This window comes from Acanthaster planci, linkage group LG02 (assembly GCF_054643075.1).
Source record: "Acanthaster planci isolate LZ-2023a linkage group LG02, COTS_SCS, whole genome shotgun sequence".
In the NCBI taxonomy this organism is placed as follows: domain Eukaryota; kingdom Metazoa; phylum Echinodermata; class Asteroidea; order Valvatida; family Acanthasteridae; genus Acanthaster; species Acanthaster planci.
Window position 1 is genome coordinate 7,543,704 of NC_141778.1, and position 19,557 is coordinate 7,563,260.

At 41.2% G+C, this 19,557-nt stretch overlaps 1 protein-coding gene across 1 annotated transcript; it reads right to left on the reverse strand.

Moving 5' to 3' along the window:
* Positions 1–255: 255 nt before the first annotated feature.
* On the reverse strand, positions 256–19,438 carry asph (aspartate beta-hydroxylase). The gene is made up of 13 exons (XM_087133579.1): positions 19,216–19,438; positions 17,179–17,328; positions 14,117–14,194; positions 11,726–13,701; positions 11,261–11,397; positions 10,391–10,491; positions 9,701–9,837; positions 8,009–8,200; positions 7,358–7,495; positions 6,394–6,529; positions 5,722–5,813; positions 4,918–5,048; positions 256–3,859 (listed from the first exon to the last, which is right to left on the reverse strand). Exons 1-13 carry the CDS (start codon positions 19,292–19,294, stop codon positions 3,709–3,711), a joined length of 3,498 nt encoding a protein of 1,165 aa, XP_086989705.1. The 5' UTR covers positions 19,295–19,438; the 3' UTR covers positions 256–3,708.
* Between the last annotated feature and the right edge of the window lie 119 nt (positions 19,439–19,557).

A 19,557-nucleotide genomic window follows, 5' to 3' on the forward strand; every position in this document is an offset into this window, starting at 1 on the left:
CAGTTTACAGGCCTACTGTTCGTGTGTGTAAACCGGCCCTGTAACTGCGAGGTGCCTGTCATAAAACGGAAATGGGCCCACAGTGTTCAAATCACCATGGGCGTAAATCCCAGGGGAATGGGGGTATACCCTCCCACCTTTTGACCAGGGGTGGGCTTACACTGAGCATGGAGGTGTGATTCTACCTCCATGCACTGAGCTATTGAATCATCTCCAAAATTTAGATTTCAAACAACATCATGGAAAGAGTAAACGTGATTTTAGAATTTTTTTATTAAGGAAAATATTTTGATCACAGAACTTATGTTTTAAGTAGGCCTTGTAGGCTCCGTATGAAAGAGTTCGGGGACAGGAATGAAACGTAACATTTTGATTCATTTTGTCAAAATACTCTACAACTGTTGAATAAACAAAATACATCACTTAGTCACTCAAATTCATTCTGTTAGTCTTCAGCTACCTAATTCAATTAATGATACAAGGAAAAAAATTAATTTAACAATTGATAATTAGAACTTCTGAAATCTACATGATATATCACAGTAAATCGAACTCACTCTTGTTTATAGCAAATCTTAGAATAGGTAAAATTGGAAAAACATACCAGGGAACGTCTTCTTTTAAACATATCTCACTTTTGATAAAAAATGATGAAGTTTTTGTGCTACTGATTCGTATTTTCCAAAGATCGGTATACCGTGAGGGATGAACAGAACTCAACAGTTCGTACGACGCCAACACGAACATGTATAACCAAATTTACAGCAACGTAGGTTAACTACAGCACAACGCGTGCATCTAATTCTCGCATACAAAACTGCTACGGTATTCATTTGCGGTGAAGAGCATCAATTGCTTGTATTGCATGGAAGTGATTTTCAATTTTTCATACCACATACTTCTAAATACACATGGTCAAATATTCTTTATTAAAATGCTGGTGACAAAAAAATCTATTGACAATTACCCTCGTCAAAGTACACTGCAACACATTAAGTTCAGCCACGTAAAAATCAATTTCCTGTCAAGGTCTACGAAATTGACAATAATATATATTTTAAAGGTGGAGGAATCATGTAAAATGTTATCAAAACTCATAAGGAAAAATTCTTTAATACATGCAGTTTGACTCTTTTAGTCACTTTGCAGCAGCACAGCACATGTATTTGTTCCCGAATATCTTAAGTTGTCGGACATCGTTATTTTGACAAAATTACTGGACGAAAAAATGAGCACACTTATTTTTATAACAACGGCTGCGCACAAGTTGTGGTATTTTAACATATTTAAAACCATACTTGGATGACTAAGACTAGCTGCATGCTTGAATAATTGAAACTTGGAAAAGTTACTTCGGTAATATCAGTAAATATACCAGTTTCTGTGAAACACCGCTCAGCTGAAAGAATATATATATATATATACATACAAATAAACAATCCTGAAGTTTAAGTACAGAAAGGCACACACTGCATATAAGTGAAATTCGAAATTTTCTGTAAGAGTACTTCGTGGAAGACAGTGTTGATATAAGTTCAAATACTTAGATCTTGGGCTTACCGAGTACCAATATGCTGTAATTAGTTTGGCAGATTATTAAGGGGAATTTACACAAGCACCTCATAAGATGAAGATGTTTGGAACATTTTGAGATATACATGTATAAAAGTCTGTAACATGAAATTTAAGTCGAATCCAGCTGCAGGTACATGTTAGGGAAAAAATCACCACTTAACAGGAGGCAAACCAGACATTATGACAATTATTACGTACATTTATGCATTTAGTGAGAGATTTAAGTCACTCTTCTCAGAATACATGCCCTGATGCATAATGGGAATCAGGTTGAGAGAATTTGTTCTTCCTGACCACTCACCCCTGTGGCCGAGGTTTGGGATTCCCAGCTCAGTCCATGAAGACTCCACATGTGGATTGGGATTTCGGTCCTTGTACTTAATTCCATGGATTTTACTGCCAAAATAGTTTTGCGGCTTTTTCCTCCCTCTAAAACTGTGACTGCTCATTGTCTCCTCCCTACAGGTTTCTGCAGGCTTGTGAGCTGCAGTGCCCAAAGCGCTTTGAGGCCTTCCAGTTTCATTACTAGAAATGCTTTATAATAATAAGATCATTCCACTATTCTGGTAAGCAAAGACAAGTTTATATACAGGCTCTATCCAAACAATTATGGTTACAGCTACAAAACTTCCCACTGACCCCCGTTTTACTCCCAGCCAGAAGACGCTTCAGACGTAGCCATCTGTCTTTGTACGGTTGTATGGGGCAGACTAACTACAGAATCTCTCTCTGAAGACAATCACAACTTAAGCAAAAAACTTGCAGAAGTTTCCTTTGACATATTGGTGCTGGCAAGAAAACAGACCTCTTCCACCTCCAGATAAACGGGGGGGGGGGGGAATAAAGACCCAACCAAGTAACTGTAGGCTAAGATGGCAGGTCTTACATTTTAAATATAAACAAAAATTGAATGTAGAATACTGCTTTGTTTCGAAGTGAAAATTCACGCAAGACCAACTAAATGCTCAGAATGTAGATGACGAGCCTAGCTGCTCACATCAAAATCCATTCAGAAATACTGAAGAAACACTCCACAAATATAAACTTGCACAATTACATTATGAAACTTTGGAATATAAAAAAAAAATCACACTGTACATGCATGCAACAAAATCTTACTAGGAATTACTTTGTATATGAAGAATGCATACGGCGACCAAGTTTTATGCTGGTATCCATGGGTGTCTGGAAAGGCTGCACATCCAATAGCAAATCCTAACTTAACATGTCCAGCTACCACTGTGTACATTGAGTATAAAACAAAATCTTTATCTAATGCATAAAAAGTGATTGACTGGCTCTCGTTTTTGAATTTATTCAAAATGTATTGGCTATCTCCTTAACTAACAATTACAAAAAGCGCTTGATACAGTGCAAACAATTGCAAAGGATATTGCCACTTTCAAGAGCAATACCAGGTGTTGGCACTTATGTCCAATATAAAAAAATGACACAGACTTCTACACAACTTAATTCGTACAATTTACTTAAACGAAGACTAATGTGTCTTGTAAATGATAAAAAAAGAAAACAAAATAAAATTGTTAATACCCTTAGAACATGTCGGAATAACCCTTACAAACAAAATAGGTGGAGAAAAGCTGTATCAACCATTTCGTGCCCTCTGTTGATTGAAAAACTGAGTGACAGGCTCATTTATCACACATAGCATTACTGCAGTACCAGTCAGTAGTAAGAAGCCAAACACAGTGTCGTTAGTTAGAGAAAACCTCCATATAGTGGACTACGCTTTGCACTATTACAAAACAACATACCCTTCTACAAGGGACTATTTATGCGTATCTAACAGTGTGAAGTATATTCAAGACATACTCACTGATTTCTGTATAACAAATCTGCATGGCTTGTTAGGTTCACACTTGAATCTATGGCCTGGTTTCTGATCACCCATAGAAATGTGCAGAGGGAACCTGACTCGATCACTCCCATCCTGGAAAAAAATCTGCACAAATCTATTGTTTGTGCAGTGAGGGACCCTGTGACTTCACTTTCTACCGCCAATGATCTATCTGGTTTTTGTTTTACATGGAGATTGATGGACCTGCCACAATTTGACCAACAGAGGGCGCTTTCGGTACTCATGACACAGAAAAGTCAACCCCCTTACCGCTGCTAAATCGCAGTCAGATACTGGCGCTGGTTCTCTGTCAGATCTGGATGCCACAGGTCGACAATGAGGATAAGGCGGACTGACTTGGCCTCCTGCCAGACCTCGTGCTCGAAAGAGTCATCAAAGATTATGAGCTTGCCTTCTTGCCACGTCCTATGGGAAGAGCGAGACAGTTTCTCCTTTTTCAATTCCTCAACAGAATTGGCGCATACAAACTTACACAGAATTCTACAAAACAGCATGTGTAAACAAATAATCATTTACTTTCTGTACTCTGAACACCAGTGTCCCCTTGCCGAACACAAAAACAGAGATGTGGCAGACATCTGAATCCGCCTCTGATAAAAATTGGCAAACAGACTAAAATTTAGTCAGGTGCAGTTTGCCCCATACAAGCAACAAACCAGTGCATGAAAGCAGGGTGTCTTATACACTGGAGCTCCTACGAGTGGTCACGTGGCACCATGCATTTTTCCGGCCTGGAGCAACTCAATGTGGTTCTGAAAATTTTATTTTAAAAATCTTTAACTGTAAAACATGGACAGTTGAGGATAACGTTGAGAAATGTGATATATATGAGCACTGTGGTTCTGGCTGCCTCTGTCAAACAGAAATGTCAGAAAGGCAGAAATATATCGTCACCACCGCCACGAAGTGTCTCTAATGTCGCTTTTGAGGAAATATAGGTTTTCAAGATAATCGCCAGAGAAGTTCTTCCTTTATAAAAAAAATACCAAAATTAGTTCATCACTCATTTAACTCAAGTAATTAGTTTGGAAACAGGGGTTAATTAGCCAAAATTAATTAGCCAAAGGTTAACGGCAGTTCTTGAAAGTGAAAACTACATTTTTGTACATGAAAGTCCTGTTCAATGTAAGCCTACAATAATTACAGGGAAAGTGGTCGTGTCTTTACGTGTGCACAACTGTGAATGTAACATAGCTGACGTCACTTCGTGAAAACGAAAATCCCGGTTGACCTACTTTTCAGCCATTTCCTTCCAATACGTTTTGTACATGTTCAAAGGATGTTAAGCACTGCATCTCTTCATCAAACGCAAAATGCTGTTTTCAAGATGTTTGACCTTGACAACATTAATGTACCTCTGACATTAATGACGGTTTTTTTGTGGGTTTTTTTTTGGACATTAGCCTCACTTCGTGAGAATGGTGACGATATGTCAGGCAGCTCATTCATGCAATGATACTCACCGTGTCTCGTTGGCAACGCGTATCCTGACCCCTTCAGGAATGACGAGGCCCAGATGGGCCCGTAGCCGGCAGTTTGTGGGTCCACAGTGTGGCCAAACATGGGTGCCCGGGTGCATCACCGAAAACTTCACCTGGAGAGAGACAGAACGTTGGAGAAATCTGGATGGTAATAACCACAAAGTTCAGTGCTGTTTGAAGCTTTTCATGATGGGAGTGGCATACAGAGTATTGTTTGCAGATACCATGCCAACAATTTTTTTTTGGAAAAGAGTTTTGGCTTTGAGGTCTGGCATTTTGAATAGTGAATTCTGTTCGTTAACAAGAAATTGATAGCCATTTCAATTGGCCCTAAACCATGAGAAAGCCTCACAGATAATTTTGTCATGCCTTTTACGGTAGAATTACAATAATCACAACAAGTTTGCCAAAGAAAAGGTCTGAACATGTAAAAGGGGCTGCCAACTCCAACACTGGGCACGAGACTCGCACATTTTGCGACAATTTCCAGTTCTCACGCACGAGCATTTTCAAGACAAATAGTTTCAATTTTTTTCAAACGGTGAAAGTAAAGATGGGGTTCACATTTGCCACATTTCCCTGGATCATTGTTGAATGCAACTGTTGCATTCCTGCAGCAATCCCTTTATGATCAACAAAGACAGTTTGCCATGTGAGCATACTGAAATTGCCTGTTGACAGACAGGCATATCACCTCTGGCAAATTTCTCATCCAAACTTTCCAGGCAGTGTTGGCAACCTCGTCAGTTTGATTTCTGTCCCAAAAGCTTTTTATGTTAAACATACCTGCCCTCGTCTGCAGCCACTGGATTCAGTAATGGGCTGAATTAATGCACAAGTCTTTGGGGCTTTCTTGCAGTTAGAATCTACCTTACGACCTGTGCATGAACAAAATTCCCAAAGAACACAAAAAGAAACAAGATTTTAAAAAACTCTTGGGCTAGAAACATAAAAAGCTGGCTTAAGTTTGAATGGGCCTATGTACCCTCTTATAGCAAACAGGCAACCTCATAAATAGTGCCTGCATGTTTATAACCCTCCTGAGGGTCTTTGCAAAGTGGCAAGGCAGAGGCAGATGTAGAAGTCCTTTCTTATAATAGGACTGCCAGTACCAACAATTTCCAATTCTCGACACTGGTGTCTCAGAAGTGCTACAAAGAAACAGGACCCCTACCATTTTTTGGTGAATGACTTCACGCTTATCTGGATTACTTGAAGCGACAAATACATTCAAAGAGGATACAGGTGAGTCTTTGTCAAGTTTTCACATGTCTATGACAAGTCCTCACAAGCCCATCACAGGTCCTCACATGCAAGCCCCTCTAAGGTCAACTCAAAAGGTATTCATATGAACTGTGACAAGGGCATTCCTTTTTAATCCTTTAGCAATGTTAAACCCTGGTGCTCAAAAAAATATGTACCCAAACCTAGACTACATTATTTTTTTCTTAGCTTTACCCTGTTGGAACATAGTAAACTGTTTCCAGTCTCCAGTACTCCTAAGATTCTCATCTTCTGGAGCAAACGTTTCTGTCTCCTTGTCTAGGAGAGCCAGCCCTTCATCCCGGATCGTCTCCCAGTTGTCTTCTAATTTCTACACAATTGTAAAAAAAGAAACAAAAATATGTGACAGCATGTCCGACAAATTCTGGTCCTGGCACACTATGTCCTAGGCACTGAGTAACAACTGACAAATATTTGACAAATAGACATCGCTTATCATCCATAATATTTCAAGCAACACTCAAACATTTACTGTTATCTGCACAAGAATGCATAGTGCATTTAGTTCAATACTCAGGCTGCATCCGAATCTCTTGTCTAGAGCTAGGTCTAGGTCTTCGCTCCATTGGAAATGCGTGGAGACGCGTAGACAATAGACCTAGCCGTAGCTCTGGAAGCCCGTTTCGGACACGGTCTCAGCCTCCCTAATGATTGAAAGACTTCTGAGAATTTGGGAAGAGAGAGCCCAGCCACTATTACCACACATGAGATGTGTTCACCTTCAAAAGTTTACAGAGTAAAGAATGTGCCACAAGTTTCCTTCACAGCATGGAAAATTTGGACTCTACTGTCTTAAATTATTTTGTAAGATAAAATTCTGATGTCTAAAAATCAACTGGGAATGTGGGCATCAGGGAGGCCTCAATTTTGGGTTTGCCGCCATTTACAACTACAAATAATGAGAGACTTATTTGCCTAAAACCAAAAAATGTCTCTGGGAACTTCAGACTCATTTTACTGGGTCACGTCATGTATGGTCTAGGAGTTTTGTACACTCAGGAGGCATAACTAAATACCATGGGTCATTTAATACAAGGCGCCGATTACTGCATAGACGTAGAAACACTGCACGGCTCATTTAAAACATTATGGCACTGCAGCTTCAGTGTCTGTATTATAAAATATCAGTGATTGGTACCTTGGTGGCCTCTGTGTACTTGGCCTGCTCATCGGTCCACCAGGGCCTGGCGGTCAGCTTGTCCACATTGTAGATGGACCGCTGGTAACGGGAGGTGAAGTGACCCTTCTCGGCTCCTTGGTCATAGACTTGGTATGCCTTGTGGGAGTGAGAAAACGAAACAAAATCCATTCATTCCAACACATTATGCACTTAAGAAATGGGATATGGTTGCAAGAAGGTGAGTGCAGTCAGCCAAAAAACAGCCAAAATTTTCTTGGCAAAAAAACAATCTGCATTTCTACATTTCTTGTATGCTACTTTGCATCAATACTGAAACATCAATAATGAAACATCTGTCACAAAACCCACAATGGTTTTGATTACATGCAATGTGTAATCGAAGGAAATGAATGTAAAACAGTGTGCCTTCAGCACAGATTTGAAATCCAAAGTATTATGAGAAAACATAAAAAGAACACAGGTCTGAATTCCAAAAATGATGTTGAAGAAGACAATGCCAGATTTTGTCAGTGGTACTTTTCTCTCCTTCCAACATGGGTGTACCTAGTTCGAATTCCACCTGGTATATCCAGTGGATTGGATCTGTCAGATCCTGCTTCAAGAAATTCCACTTGCTCCCCCCAAAGGGACATCATGTGACAGCTATACCTCCTCCGACTGTCCCGTTCTGAAAAGAGCGTCTCCGAGATGCACATAGTACTTCCCCTCGTTGGTGCCTTCCTCACCCGAGGATATCCCCTCCCGCAGCAATGGAATAGCCTCATTGAAATTGTTCTCTGCCTTCAGAATGAAGCCCATGTGGACCTTTGCAAATCCATCGGAGGGGCTGAGCTTCAGGACCTGTAAAATGGGAGGTGTGAGAAGAGCAGGAAAAGATGAACTTGCAAGCCACTAAAAATGCCGTATACCATCTTCAAGCACATGGGGCTGCTCACATCACCAATTTACACTTCAATGACTGAGCTGCAAAAAAAATTTCATATAAGCTGAAATTTTGCACGTCTAGAATATTGATGAGATTTATTGATAACAATGAAATTAAATTTTTAAATATGCTGACTGAAAAAATGTTAGAGTGAAAGTTTCAGTCCACAAATGTAACTTCAAGAGTGTAAACATCCACTGTAAATCAAAGCACATTACATCTGAGTGTTAGACATAGATATATAGATTACTCATGCACGGATAGCACAAACATTGATTTTAAGATGTTGCAATGCTAGCAACAGACACAGGGAAACACTTCTGCATGATTTCTGACAGGCTTAGAATTTCCCGACGGCAGCGACAGCCATGGCTGTCGATGCCCTTCCATTTGGCCGAGATACCTTTGAAAAGTGAGCTTGTTTCACCGCCAAGATGGCAGCGCCCTTTTTTCTCTTGGACGTAGTGCCTTACACGTGCATATAGACTGCCCCTGTTCAGCGAGGTACACTGAAAGCGGCATGGAAAGCGACATACACATCATTCCCAGATCGCTCACATTCGATCCGAGCACTGCGCCACGCCACCCAAATGTATGGCATGCATGCATATACAGGGTGTGCCTGCACTGTGTGTATAATGGGGATATCGAACACTCAGCCTGCGTGCATCGTCGGCCCGGCCTGCTCCATGCACACTGCACGATCGCAAGTGCGGCACAGGCGACACCCGCCGGCCTATCGAATGACTTAACATAACAGCACATGCCCAAGCCAAGCATTTTAATGTACCATGCAATAACGTTAGTCTAGAACTAAGTGCTCATCAACGTCTACGTGTTCATGATACATCGAGACCTCCATGTTTTTCATGCACACGGGACAATTGTATGGTCATGGCAGTATTTTAACTAACACCGAAATGTAGTGTTTGCAGTTTAGTGCCACGCGGCGTGTGTGATCCGAACTGTACATACACGACACCTGTTGATCGGGACTACCCTGATTAATTCTCACGTACGTTGTTGTGTGCAAAACCACTGGCCTGGCCAGATTTTGTGAAAACTGTGGTGCGCAAAAGGTTGAGGAAAGAACGTCTGCAGTCAAAACAGGCCAAAGCCTTTCAACACTCGGCTGCTGGTTCGGCACTTATCACGGACATGTTCAGGTGTAATGCATATTATACTTTTTCTTAGACCTGAATCATTTTCATGCAATATGAAAAAAAAAACAGGATGGCATTAATGCCCACATGTTTGGCATTAGTGCCCTTTATTTCAGCCAGTCCACCAATGCCAAATGGCAGTGCCCTAAAAAAAAAATGAAATTCAAGGCCTGTTCTGATATAAGTTCAAAGCAAGTCTCAAGAATAATTTCACAACCCAAGAAACCCATTAGTTTTTTAAAATACACCTACCTCTTGGAAGATGGGCTTGGCCCGAATGTTCTTCCCTGCAATGAGGAGTGCCACGCCAAGGTCCTTCTTGAGCTGGATGTCAGAAGGGAACAAGATGGTACCTTCCTGAAGGACCCGTGCTGCCTGCAATGCCTTCCCTGTCAAGATGAAGACAGGCGTTTCCATGAAGTTGGGGAAACTTTGTGATATTTGAGATAATTCTAGATTACACACAAGGGGTAATTTTTGAGAGCTACTATAAAACTGAAGGTTATGATGTTCATTACAATTACTTTTTAAAGTCTCTTGAGAATCACCTGATCACTTTTTTCTTTATGTCAAGGAGCGTCTGCACATTACTCACCCTTAACATTTTTAAAGGTACTGACACCACACAAGTTTTACCTGGTTTGGTCACCCTGGAATTTTTTGTACCTGCTTTCTGTAAAATACCCTCCCCCATAGAGCACAGAAGTTTTCTGAGCAACATTTTCTGCTACCCAGCTCTATAACATTGGTCCCTGCATGAAGATTCATGCCGCAAAGAAGGCCAACCATGTCAAAATCATCTGGCTGTGGCTAGTAGTAACACACAGGCTTTTGGGAAGTAGCTGCAGCCACAAGCCTGTGGTTTCCATAGGCATTCGTGTTATTTCCAGCCACAGCCTTAACATTCAGATGTCATCAAAGATTCAGCAAGGCTCAACTTACCGAGGAAGGTGAGTCGGTCAGCCTGACGAGACAGGGCTAATTTCTTCAGCATCAGAGGGCAGCCTGGGGCATTAACAACCTCCCCGTAGGCAATGGTAGCCCTGGATTCGGTAGAGAAAAGAAAGTAGTGTAACCAACGATCAACAAATGTGGCAGACAGCACCTACGATTACAAGCACAAATTCACCAAATTCAAAGCAAAGTATTGGCCATCAATTAATTACTGGAGTTTGGCAGGCTGCAAGTTATTCCTGGATTCATATGAACTCCTTGAAAATAACAGACCCAGTCATTCTGAAATGTTAGCAGTAGAGCTCTCAATTGAATGTGATTCTGTGCTTTTTCAAGAGACTGACTTTCTCCACGCAGGAACAAGAGATGGTGCATGTTTACATAGTAACAATGTCCTTTTGGTGGGAACTCACAGTGTGGCTGCACAGGTTAACCCATATTTAGCACAGGACAATTAAGCTGACCAGGGATGACCAATTTCAGTTGGAATGTATGTTGTTTTGGGGTGCATGAGCCCAACTCAAAAACAGCCCACCAGCCCATCTCTTGTCTGCTGGTGAAGGGATGCATTCAGTCCAAGTGAAACAACTATTAGCAACAATATCTTCTAGGCAACACACCACCTGCATGTGCTTGTTTGAAGAAGCTAAGCATAGGCCACGCACCAGCTGTGTCTCTGTTTGAAAAGCAAGTGCAGTTTAGCACCTATCCGATGTGAGCGAGTTTTGCTATCCGAATGGTGTGATTCCAGTATTCAAGGCCTCTGCTAAAACTGGATTCATGTTCCAGAACCTGCATTTGGTGACAATTTACTGGGAGGGAGAGGGGGATGGGAAGGACTGAGCAGGCTCCACTTACGCATTCAGGATCTCATTACTGCGTCGTTGTTCTGAGAGCATGTCCAACGACCTAGCTCTGCCATATCGGGCATGAGGGCTATTCGAGTGATTCTCCAGGAGCTTCTCAAACTTGCGAAGAGCCCTCTGAATTTCCTTCTGCAAGGAACAAAAAGGTGAACTATACTGAGGTCAAACGAAATATATGTTAGCAGACGACCTGAATCAAAGGTGCGGTTTCCCCTTCGATGGACTGGCCTCCAACAACCGCATCAACTGGTTGAAACAAAATGGTACACCCAACAATCAAAGTGGATTTTCCTCAAGGTTCACCCTCGCTCCCCCCTCCCCGCTAGCACCCTTTTCCACTTTTCCTTCCAATTTTCCTGGGGACCACTTGATAAGTTTGTGGGCCTTATCCTTGGTCAACAAACCCCTCCTCTGGGAATAGATTATTAAAGACAAAGAGAGGGAAGGATTCACTGACCTTCTCCAACAGTTCTTCAGCTTCGTGAAGTTCTGATGCGATTTTCATGTCAGCTGCAGTAAAGGCATCACCAGCATCTGTCTCCTCTGTCTTTGGTTTGTCAGGAGTCTCTTTGGTCAATTCCTCTTTGGGCTCTTCTTTCACGGGTTCTTCTTGTTTGGACTCCACTTTTGGTGGCTCAGCTTGTTTAGCATGCTCTTTGCTTGCTTCTGATTTTGACGCTGATTCTGTCTTGGCAGCTGGTTTCGGGGGTTCTACCTTTGAAGACGATTCTTCTTTTGGTTCTTTCTCGGGTTCTCCCTGTTCGGGAGTTTCTGTCTTGGGCTCTTCCTTATTGAGATTTTCCTTTTTGCGCTCCTCTTGTTTGGGCACTTCTTTTCTAGGTGCTTCCTTCTTGGGGTCTTCTTGTTTGGGTGCTTCCTTCTTGGGTTCTTCCTGTCTGGGTGCTTCCTTCTTTGGCACTTCTTGTTTGGGTACTTCCTTCTTGGGTTCATCTTGTTTAGGTGCTTCAATCTTGGGTTCATCTTGTTTGGGTGCTTCATTCTTGGACTCTTCTTGTGTGGGTGATTCTTTCTTGGGTTCTTGTTTGGGTGCTTCCTTCTTGGGTTCATCTTGTTTGGGTGCTTCCTTCTTGGATTCTTCTTGTTTGGGTGACTTCTTGGGTTGTTCTTGTTTGGGTGCCTCCCTCTTGGGTTGTTCTTGTTTGGCTGCCTCCTTCTTGGACTGTTCTTGTTTGGGTGCCTCCCTCTTGGGTTGTTCTTGTTTTGGTACCTCCTTCTTGGGTTGTTCTTGTTTGGGTGCCTCCTTCTTGGGTAATTCTTGTTGGGGTGCCTCCTGCTTGGGTTCCTCTTGTTTGGGTGCCTCCTTCTTGGACTGTTCTTGTTTGGGTGCATCCTTCTTGGGTTCTTCTTGTTTGGGTGCCTCCTTCTTGGACTGTTCTTGTTTGGGTGCCTCCTTCTTGGACTGTTCTTGTTTGGGTGCATCCTTCTTGGGTTGTTCTTGTTTGGGTGCCTCCCTCTTGGGTTGTTCTTGTTTGGGTGCCTCCTTCTTAGGTTGCTCTTTTTTGGGTGCCTCCTTCTTAGGCTCTTCTTTTTTCGGTGCCTCCTTCTTGGGTTGTTCTTGTTTGGGTGCCTCCTTCTTGGGTAGTTCTTGTTTGGGTGCCTCCTGCTCGGGTTCCTCCTGTTTGGGTGCCTCCTTCTTGGACTGTTCTTGTTTGGGTGCCTCCTTCTTGGGTAATTCTTGTTGGGGTGCCTCCTGCTTGGGTTCCTCTTGTTTGGGTGCCTCCTTCTTGGGTTGTTCTTGTTTGGGTGCTTCCTTCTTGAGCTCTTCTTGTTTCAGTGCTTCTTTCTTGGGCTCTCCTGTCTTAGGTACTTCCTTCCTGGGTTCTTCTTTCTTGAGTACTTGTTGTTTGGGTGCCTCCTTTTTTGGTTGCTCCTGTTTGGGTGCTTCTTTCTTAGGCTCTTCTTGTTTGTGTACTTCTTTCTTGGGCTCTTCTCGTTTGGGTGCTTCTTTCTTGGACTCTTCTTTCCTGGGTACTTCCCTCTTGGATTCTTCTTTCTTGGGTGCTTCCTTCTTGGACTCTTCTTTCTTAGATGTTTCCTTCTTGGACTCTTCTTTCTTGGGTGCTTCCTTCTTGGGTTCTTCTTTCTTGGGTGCTTCTTTCTTGGGTGTTTCCTTCTTGGGCTCTTCTTGTTTGTGTGCTTCTTTCTTGGGCTCTTCTCGTTTGGGTGCTTCTTTCTTAGGCTCTTCTTTCCTTGGTGCTTCCCTCTTGGATTCTTCTTTCTTGGGTGCTTCCTTCTTGGATTCTTCTTTCTTGGGAGCTTCTTTCTTAGGCTCTTCTTTCCTTGGCTCTTCCCTTTTAGATTCTTCTTTCTTGGGCTCCTCCCTCTTGGGCTCCTCTTTCTTGGGTACTTCCTTCTTGGGTACTTCCTTCTTGGGTTCTTCTCTCTTTGGTTCTTTTTGAGCAGGTTCAGCACCTGTGAAAACAAGGGAGTCAGTGGAAAGAGGGGAGTTATTGGAACCTAGTGATTCAAACACTGGATTTCATGGGAATCTAGTGATTCAAACACTGGATTTCAATGCATGTATGTTAAGGTTGAGACTTATTACCTAATATTAGCTTGATTTATTCAGTTTGCCACAAGGGTCACTGACAGGTTCATTATCAGACACTGAGGAAAAGCAAAGAAAATATGAAGCATGATTCAAATCTCTGACCTTACCCAACAGGTGTTCTATTAATCTTGCTACAGTTAATTTTTCTTAGCTTACAAACAAAAACAGATTCCACCGAATGGTTTGACTGACCAAACTGCACAAAACTATTTTTTTTGAAAATCTTAATCTTGTTTGTCCATTTCGAACTCAAAACCAAAGCTACATATCCGTTACCTTTGTCAGCTGTTTGCGGCTCGGGGGTTAGATTGACCGTTTCCACAGATTTTTTGAAAAGTGGCAGCTTATCACTTCCTGTCAAAAAATGGAAAAATAGCAGTTTGCTTTCAAAATACCCACCAGTAAATGTTATTTATATCTTGCAATATCTTGCATCTCAATGTACAGGTACATGTACATGACTGTAGTTGCTTAACTGGGTTCTGAGGTTCCCCCCAAAAGTTAGCAGACTTTACAAAATTAAAGATGTACTAACGCACACAATGATGGCCAAATCTTACAACTTCAATTTTATCACATTGCCTATCGTGCATAATTTTAAAGGGGGCATTTTGATTTGCCAAAGGCTATACCCATGCACTTAACAGGTACCTTTCATATGTCTATTTGAATATGAGTATTTTACAGACGTACAGTATGTCCTCAAAACTGCCAGAGTATTTGTTGTGTTTTCCAGTGATGCCAGTGTATTCAATTTATAGTACAATAGCCTTTCCTTTCCTACAAGTATACTTGTAGTGGCAGAATCACCAAAGAAAACGATATTTAGGAGTTGGACACAAAACATAAAAATTCCAGTATTTTTTGTGCTCATGCATGTGTACATGTATAAATGGAATATTGACGTTTTCTCCTTGGGATGACATCACATTTTGACTCAAGTATATGGAAATTTGCATTACCAGTAATTTGCAAATACATGTAAACAGTAAAGCACCAACTTCAAAAAGCAGCCAAAAACTGCAAGTATGATTAAAATTGAAATTGAATGGGTACAATTTTCAAGGGTAATACAGTTACACTGCACGAATCCTTTAAAGTTTCAGATTACATGTTCAATTTGCGTTGGTGCACCATAGAACAAGTGTTTTGACTAAAACAATAATATCACATGAGCCACTTCTTTTTCCAGTTGGAATTAAAAAAAAGCACATCAATGATGCTCTATGTGCAAGAAATGTAGCAATAAGCTGTCTGTTTTTTTTCAGTCCCATATTTAGCCTACTGTAACCTTTTGAAGATCCTCCATACACAGCTTGGTGTCAACAAAGAACAACGCCTTAAACACTCATCTTTTGAGGAACCACAAAAGATCAACATGCACATTCAACTCTCTATGGGATTATAGCCTCCAGTAGACATCTACTGGCAATTAACCAACCAAGGGATAAACACTGTACATACATGTACAGGTACTCTATGTACACTACAAAAACATGTACATGTATCAACAAGAACATGACCATACAAAGTACAAGCATCTGTCCTTCATTAAGGTAATTTTCAGATAAACCACAGGAAGTGTTGATGGCCACCGAGTTTCCCATTGATATCTTTCCCCAAATTCTGCTGCTTGTCCAGAAGGTTTAGAGGTGTGATAGAAACAAACACCTGATGGGGACAATAATCAAGCACATGTAGGTAGGCAATTCTGGAGGTTATTACTATAATAGAGATTGCTTTCTGTTGTGATAACACTAGTGCACTTGCGAAAAGCATGGATAGGAAAGGATAGGGCTGCCAGTCTGTAATCTAAGCTTATGGAGTACAGTGTATTGCTAGAAATGTAAATTAAGACTAAGAGATTGGGATAAAAAAAGTTGACGACTCTTTTTACAACTTAAAGGATATACATGTACGTGTACATGTACACAGTTTCACTCAGCAAGCTAAAGAGCCTAAATTATTCTAAAATTATTTTGAACAATTCCTAACTTTTACATGTAAACAGGATCGTTTCAAGCTATCCACACCTTTAGATCAATATGTAGCACCAGAGGTCTTTCTGTGCTGACTGAATTTATCACTATGCAATGATAAATCATTCATGAACAAACTGCTAATTCAAATTAACCACTTTTATTTTCCCACACATAAAAATTTGTATGGAGGGAGTTATAACTCAACCGACAGCAGTTGAAAAATTGCTAATGCACAGTTGGTAGATGCCACAGCCATCAGCTGTTTGTGAGGCTACAAGTACATGTATATCTTCTTGAGTTGCTCAACATGGGATGCATTCATTACTTGGCAAATTTTCACTTGCATAGCCACATCAGGTGGGACCAAGTCCCAAAGACACTACAGTCATCCTTGTTTGGTACATCGCTGGGCAGTTTTAGCAAGAAACTCTTGCCAAAGTAAACACTGTTCTCCACTAAGAACATAGGTGTGTGAAATATGTCTAGCACTGTGAACTTGCAGGATTAAAAACAATATTGCACATGGGGGGGGGGCAAAGAAACAAACATGGAAAAATTCACTTGCTAAGCTCTTCCTAGACAAACACTGCAGACCATCAGCCTCTTTGCAATGTTGTTAACAGAGAGCTTTCTCATGAAGAGACACAACTTGAAATTCCCAATGTCCACAAATTTGTTCCTCTGTGGAAATAGCACCAATATTAGGGCACTTTGAATAGGAATGCAGAACTTATATTCTTTTTTTTTCTGTGATTACATGCATAACTGTTCCACCAGCATGAAAATTTTATTAACTTAAAAAATCTGCTTAGCAAGACAGGGTCACCAGCCAATATGCCAAGCTACAATGTATCTGTAGTAACTGGTCCTGGGTTTATTTCTGCTTGGCACAAAAATTTTCTTCCACTTCTGCCTAATAATTCTAAGCTGCTGGACTTTTAAGCATGAACAAGTGTAAACAAGGTATTGATAAATATCACAAGTATTTCCATATGGTCTCCTGAATATCATGTCAATACATCATTATCATAACAACTGATTTTTGAGTGTTGATTTTGAGGGCATTTCTGCCATCTTGTTTGTATAATTGAGAAAAGAAAGATGGTGGCCTCTGATTTTCGAACAAAAACAAAATTTCCAGTGGGAAGCTGGGTGTGAATTTGCCTTTAATCTGACACATGCATAACAAAAGAAGTGATAATCTTTTACATGTACCTGTGATGTTTATTTTGAAGCTTAAGAGTACATTTACAGGTTGCTGACACTTTGTTGACACTTATTATGTATGCTGTTGAAGTTTGTTGACACTAATTAACCGATCCATTCTGTAAAATAGGCTCCAGCCCTGAGGCTTACCAGGCAGCTGTTCAATTTTGATGACTCCAAAGCCAAAGAGTGCAGCCAAGCTTGCCACAATGACGAAAACCCCAATGACCACTTTGAGGCAGAGTCCCGATGAAGAATCACTCTTGGCTTTGCTGGTGCCTCGGTTATTCTTGTTCACATCTGAAAAAAAATTCATGAAATAAACTTCTACCAGAAGAAGAAATTTGGACTTTGATTTGGCCCAATTTTTCATGTAAAAACAACAGTCTCCCCCAGTTAATCCACCCTTTCAGTTTTAAAAAATCAACCAGAATATTACCATTTCTTTAAAAATACTTAAAGTTTACTTTTATTGTTTTTTGGTTTTTTATTTTGTTTTTCCTACTGAATGCCAAGCCACTTTTTACTGTTTGATAAACTACTGTAGGTACAAGTTAAAGCTACAAACTGGCAAGCAAGGAATTTCAGTAGCTCAAGCTTAATGAAGGGTGGTGTTGGATACCATCAGGTGACTGGAATGACCCATGATCATGTTACACTCTCAGTTGATCCTGTGTGATAAAACAATCTTTCCACATCTCCAAATAAGAATGAGAAGGCAGTTGGTTGATGGCAGAATTACATGTATTGCCGAGTCACATGATAAGAATGACAGATTGAGCAAAGATCAACCGATCGAGCTTGTTACGCCCAAACTATAGTGTCTGTCTCAACTACAGTTGGGACAGTCCCAACTATTGCACTGCAGTTGGGTTGCCCATCTGTAGTTGGCAAATTTCTATGGAAAACATCTCAAGCTTCTCCATGTTTATGCAGCTTACACCTGACATACATACATGTAGCACTTCATCTATGACATCAATAACACTTATTTTGGCTCTGACACTCAGTATGTTCTAGCACGAGTCCAGTTGTCCACAATGGGCCTCTGTGCCAGCCCAACTATAATAAGGACAGTCCCAATAAGGTATAGCTGGGACTGACGCTATAGTTGGGGCGTAAAAAGCTCAGTAATAGTCTTGAACACACTTCTATCAGGTCTGTAAAAAACTTCTTAGAGGTACATTCACTTGATTAAACCATAATTGATGGCAGATTTTGCACTTGAACTCAACTGAGTGCATCATACATTCTGTGCATGAATGGAAGGAAAGATTTCCATAAACGATCGTGCTACTAATTTCCCCTACAGTGACCACCTGAAAGCAATCAGATGTCTTTACAACTTATAAAGTTAAATTAAGCAGTGAAAATATGGAGGTACCCAGGGTAAGCTGATTTCCTCATCCGTCGCCATGTTGATTTTAGCGCCCCCACATAAATAAGTGAACAAAGCTAGAGGGGAACAAATTGTCTACAACAATAACAATCACGAGCACTCATTCGCCAAACGTTAAGCTGTGTTGTTGTCATGAATTTGTTCCCCTGGGAAGAGTTCCATATACGGATGCCTGTAATTATTTCCTACACACAGTGACCTAAAAGACGTCAAAAAGCAAGAACAAGTCCAGAAAAAGTTCAACTTAGGAGGAAAAAAACAAGTTGTTTACGTAGAAAACATTAAAAATTTCATAACAGCCTCGCAGGATTTTGCACAGGATGTCAAGTGGTATCCGTATGTGGAACTCTTTCCTTTACTTCCCCTCTCTCATGTCTGTTCAGTCTTCTCAGCATGCACACATGACAAGTAAAAAAGGCTTATTCACTCATAGTACCCCAAAAACTGTGGGGTCCGATGTCCACCCCACTCAGTGGGAGCAGGGCAGAAGTGACATTGGACCCCACACAGTTGGGGTACAATGTAGATCACTCACTGCGACCATGGACACATGATGGAGCTAGGAACTGTTGCCTCAGAAACACTAATTTTTTTTTCAAAGCAGTCTCATGGGCTTGAGTACAGGTTATCAAGCGGCGTCCGTGCATGGAATTATTCCCAATTGCCTATTTAAAGACAAAACGTGCCTTGGACATGGACCGAAACAGAAGTTCAAGACAGCCACTTCCCCTTTAAATAAGTCACGGGAAAATACCTGCTCGGTCTCGGTCAATTCTGGCCATGCTCACCTTTCGTGTTGGTCTTCGTTTTCGAGCCATTTTTGCCGGCTGTTTTCCTCTGCCGAGCTTCCTGTCCAGATTTGCCCATGTTTGCACTAATCAGTGAGATATGGGAGGCGATCAAGGCGCTGTCTCGGTGATTTTATTGAACTTTTGCAGGTTTCTCACAAACGTTTTACACCAGCACGCAGTGTAGACTTCTATTCCCGGCAACGAAATTCGCTGTGCGACGACAGCACACGTATTCACTTGCAAATTAGGAGAGTTGACACGTGTGACATGCCTGGGTAAATATAGTCTGGCCCTATTTACCGTGAGTAGTAGCTTTACACTGTTGTTCGGCTGGATTTC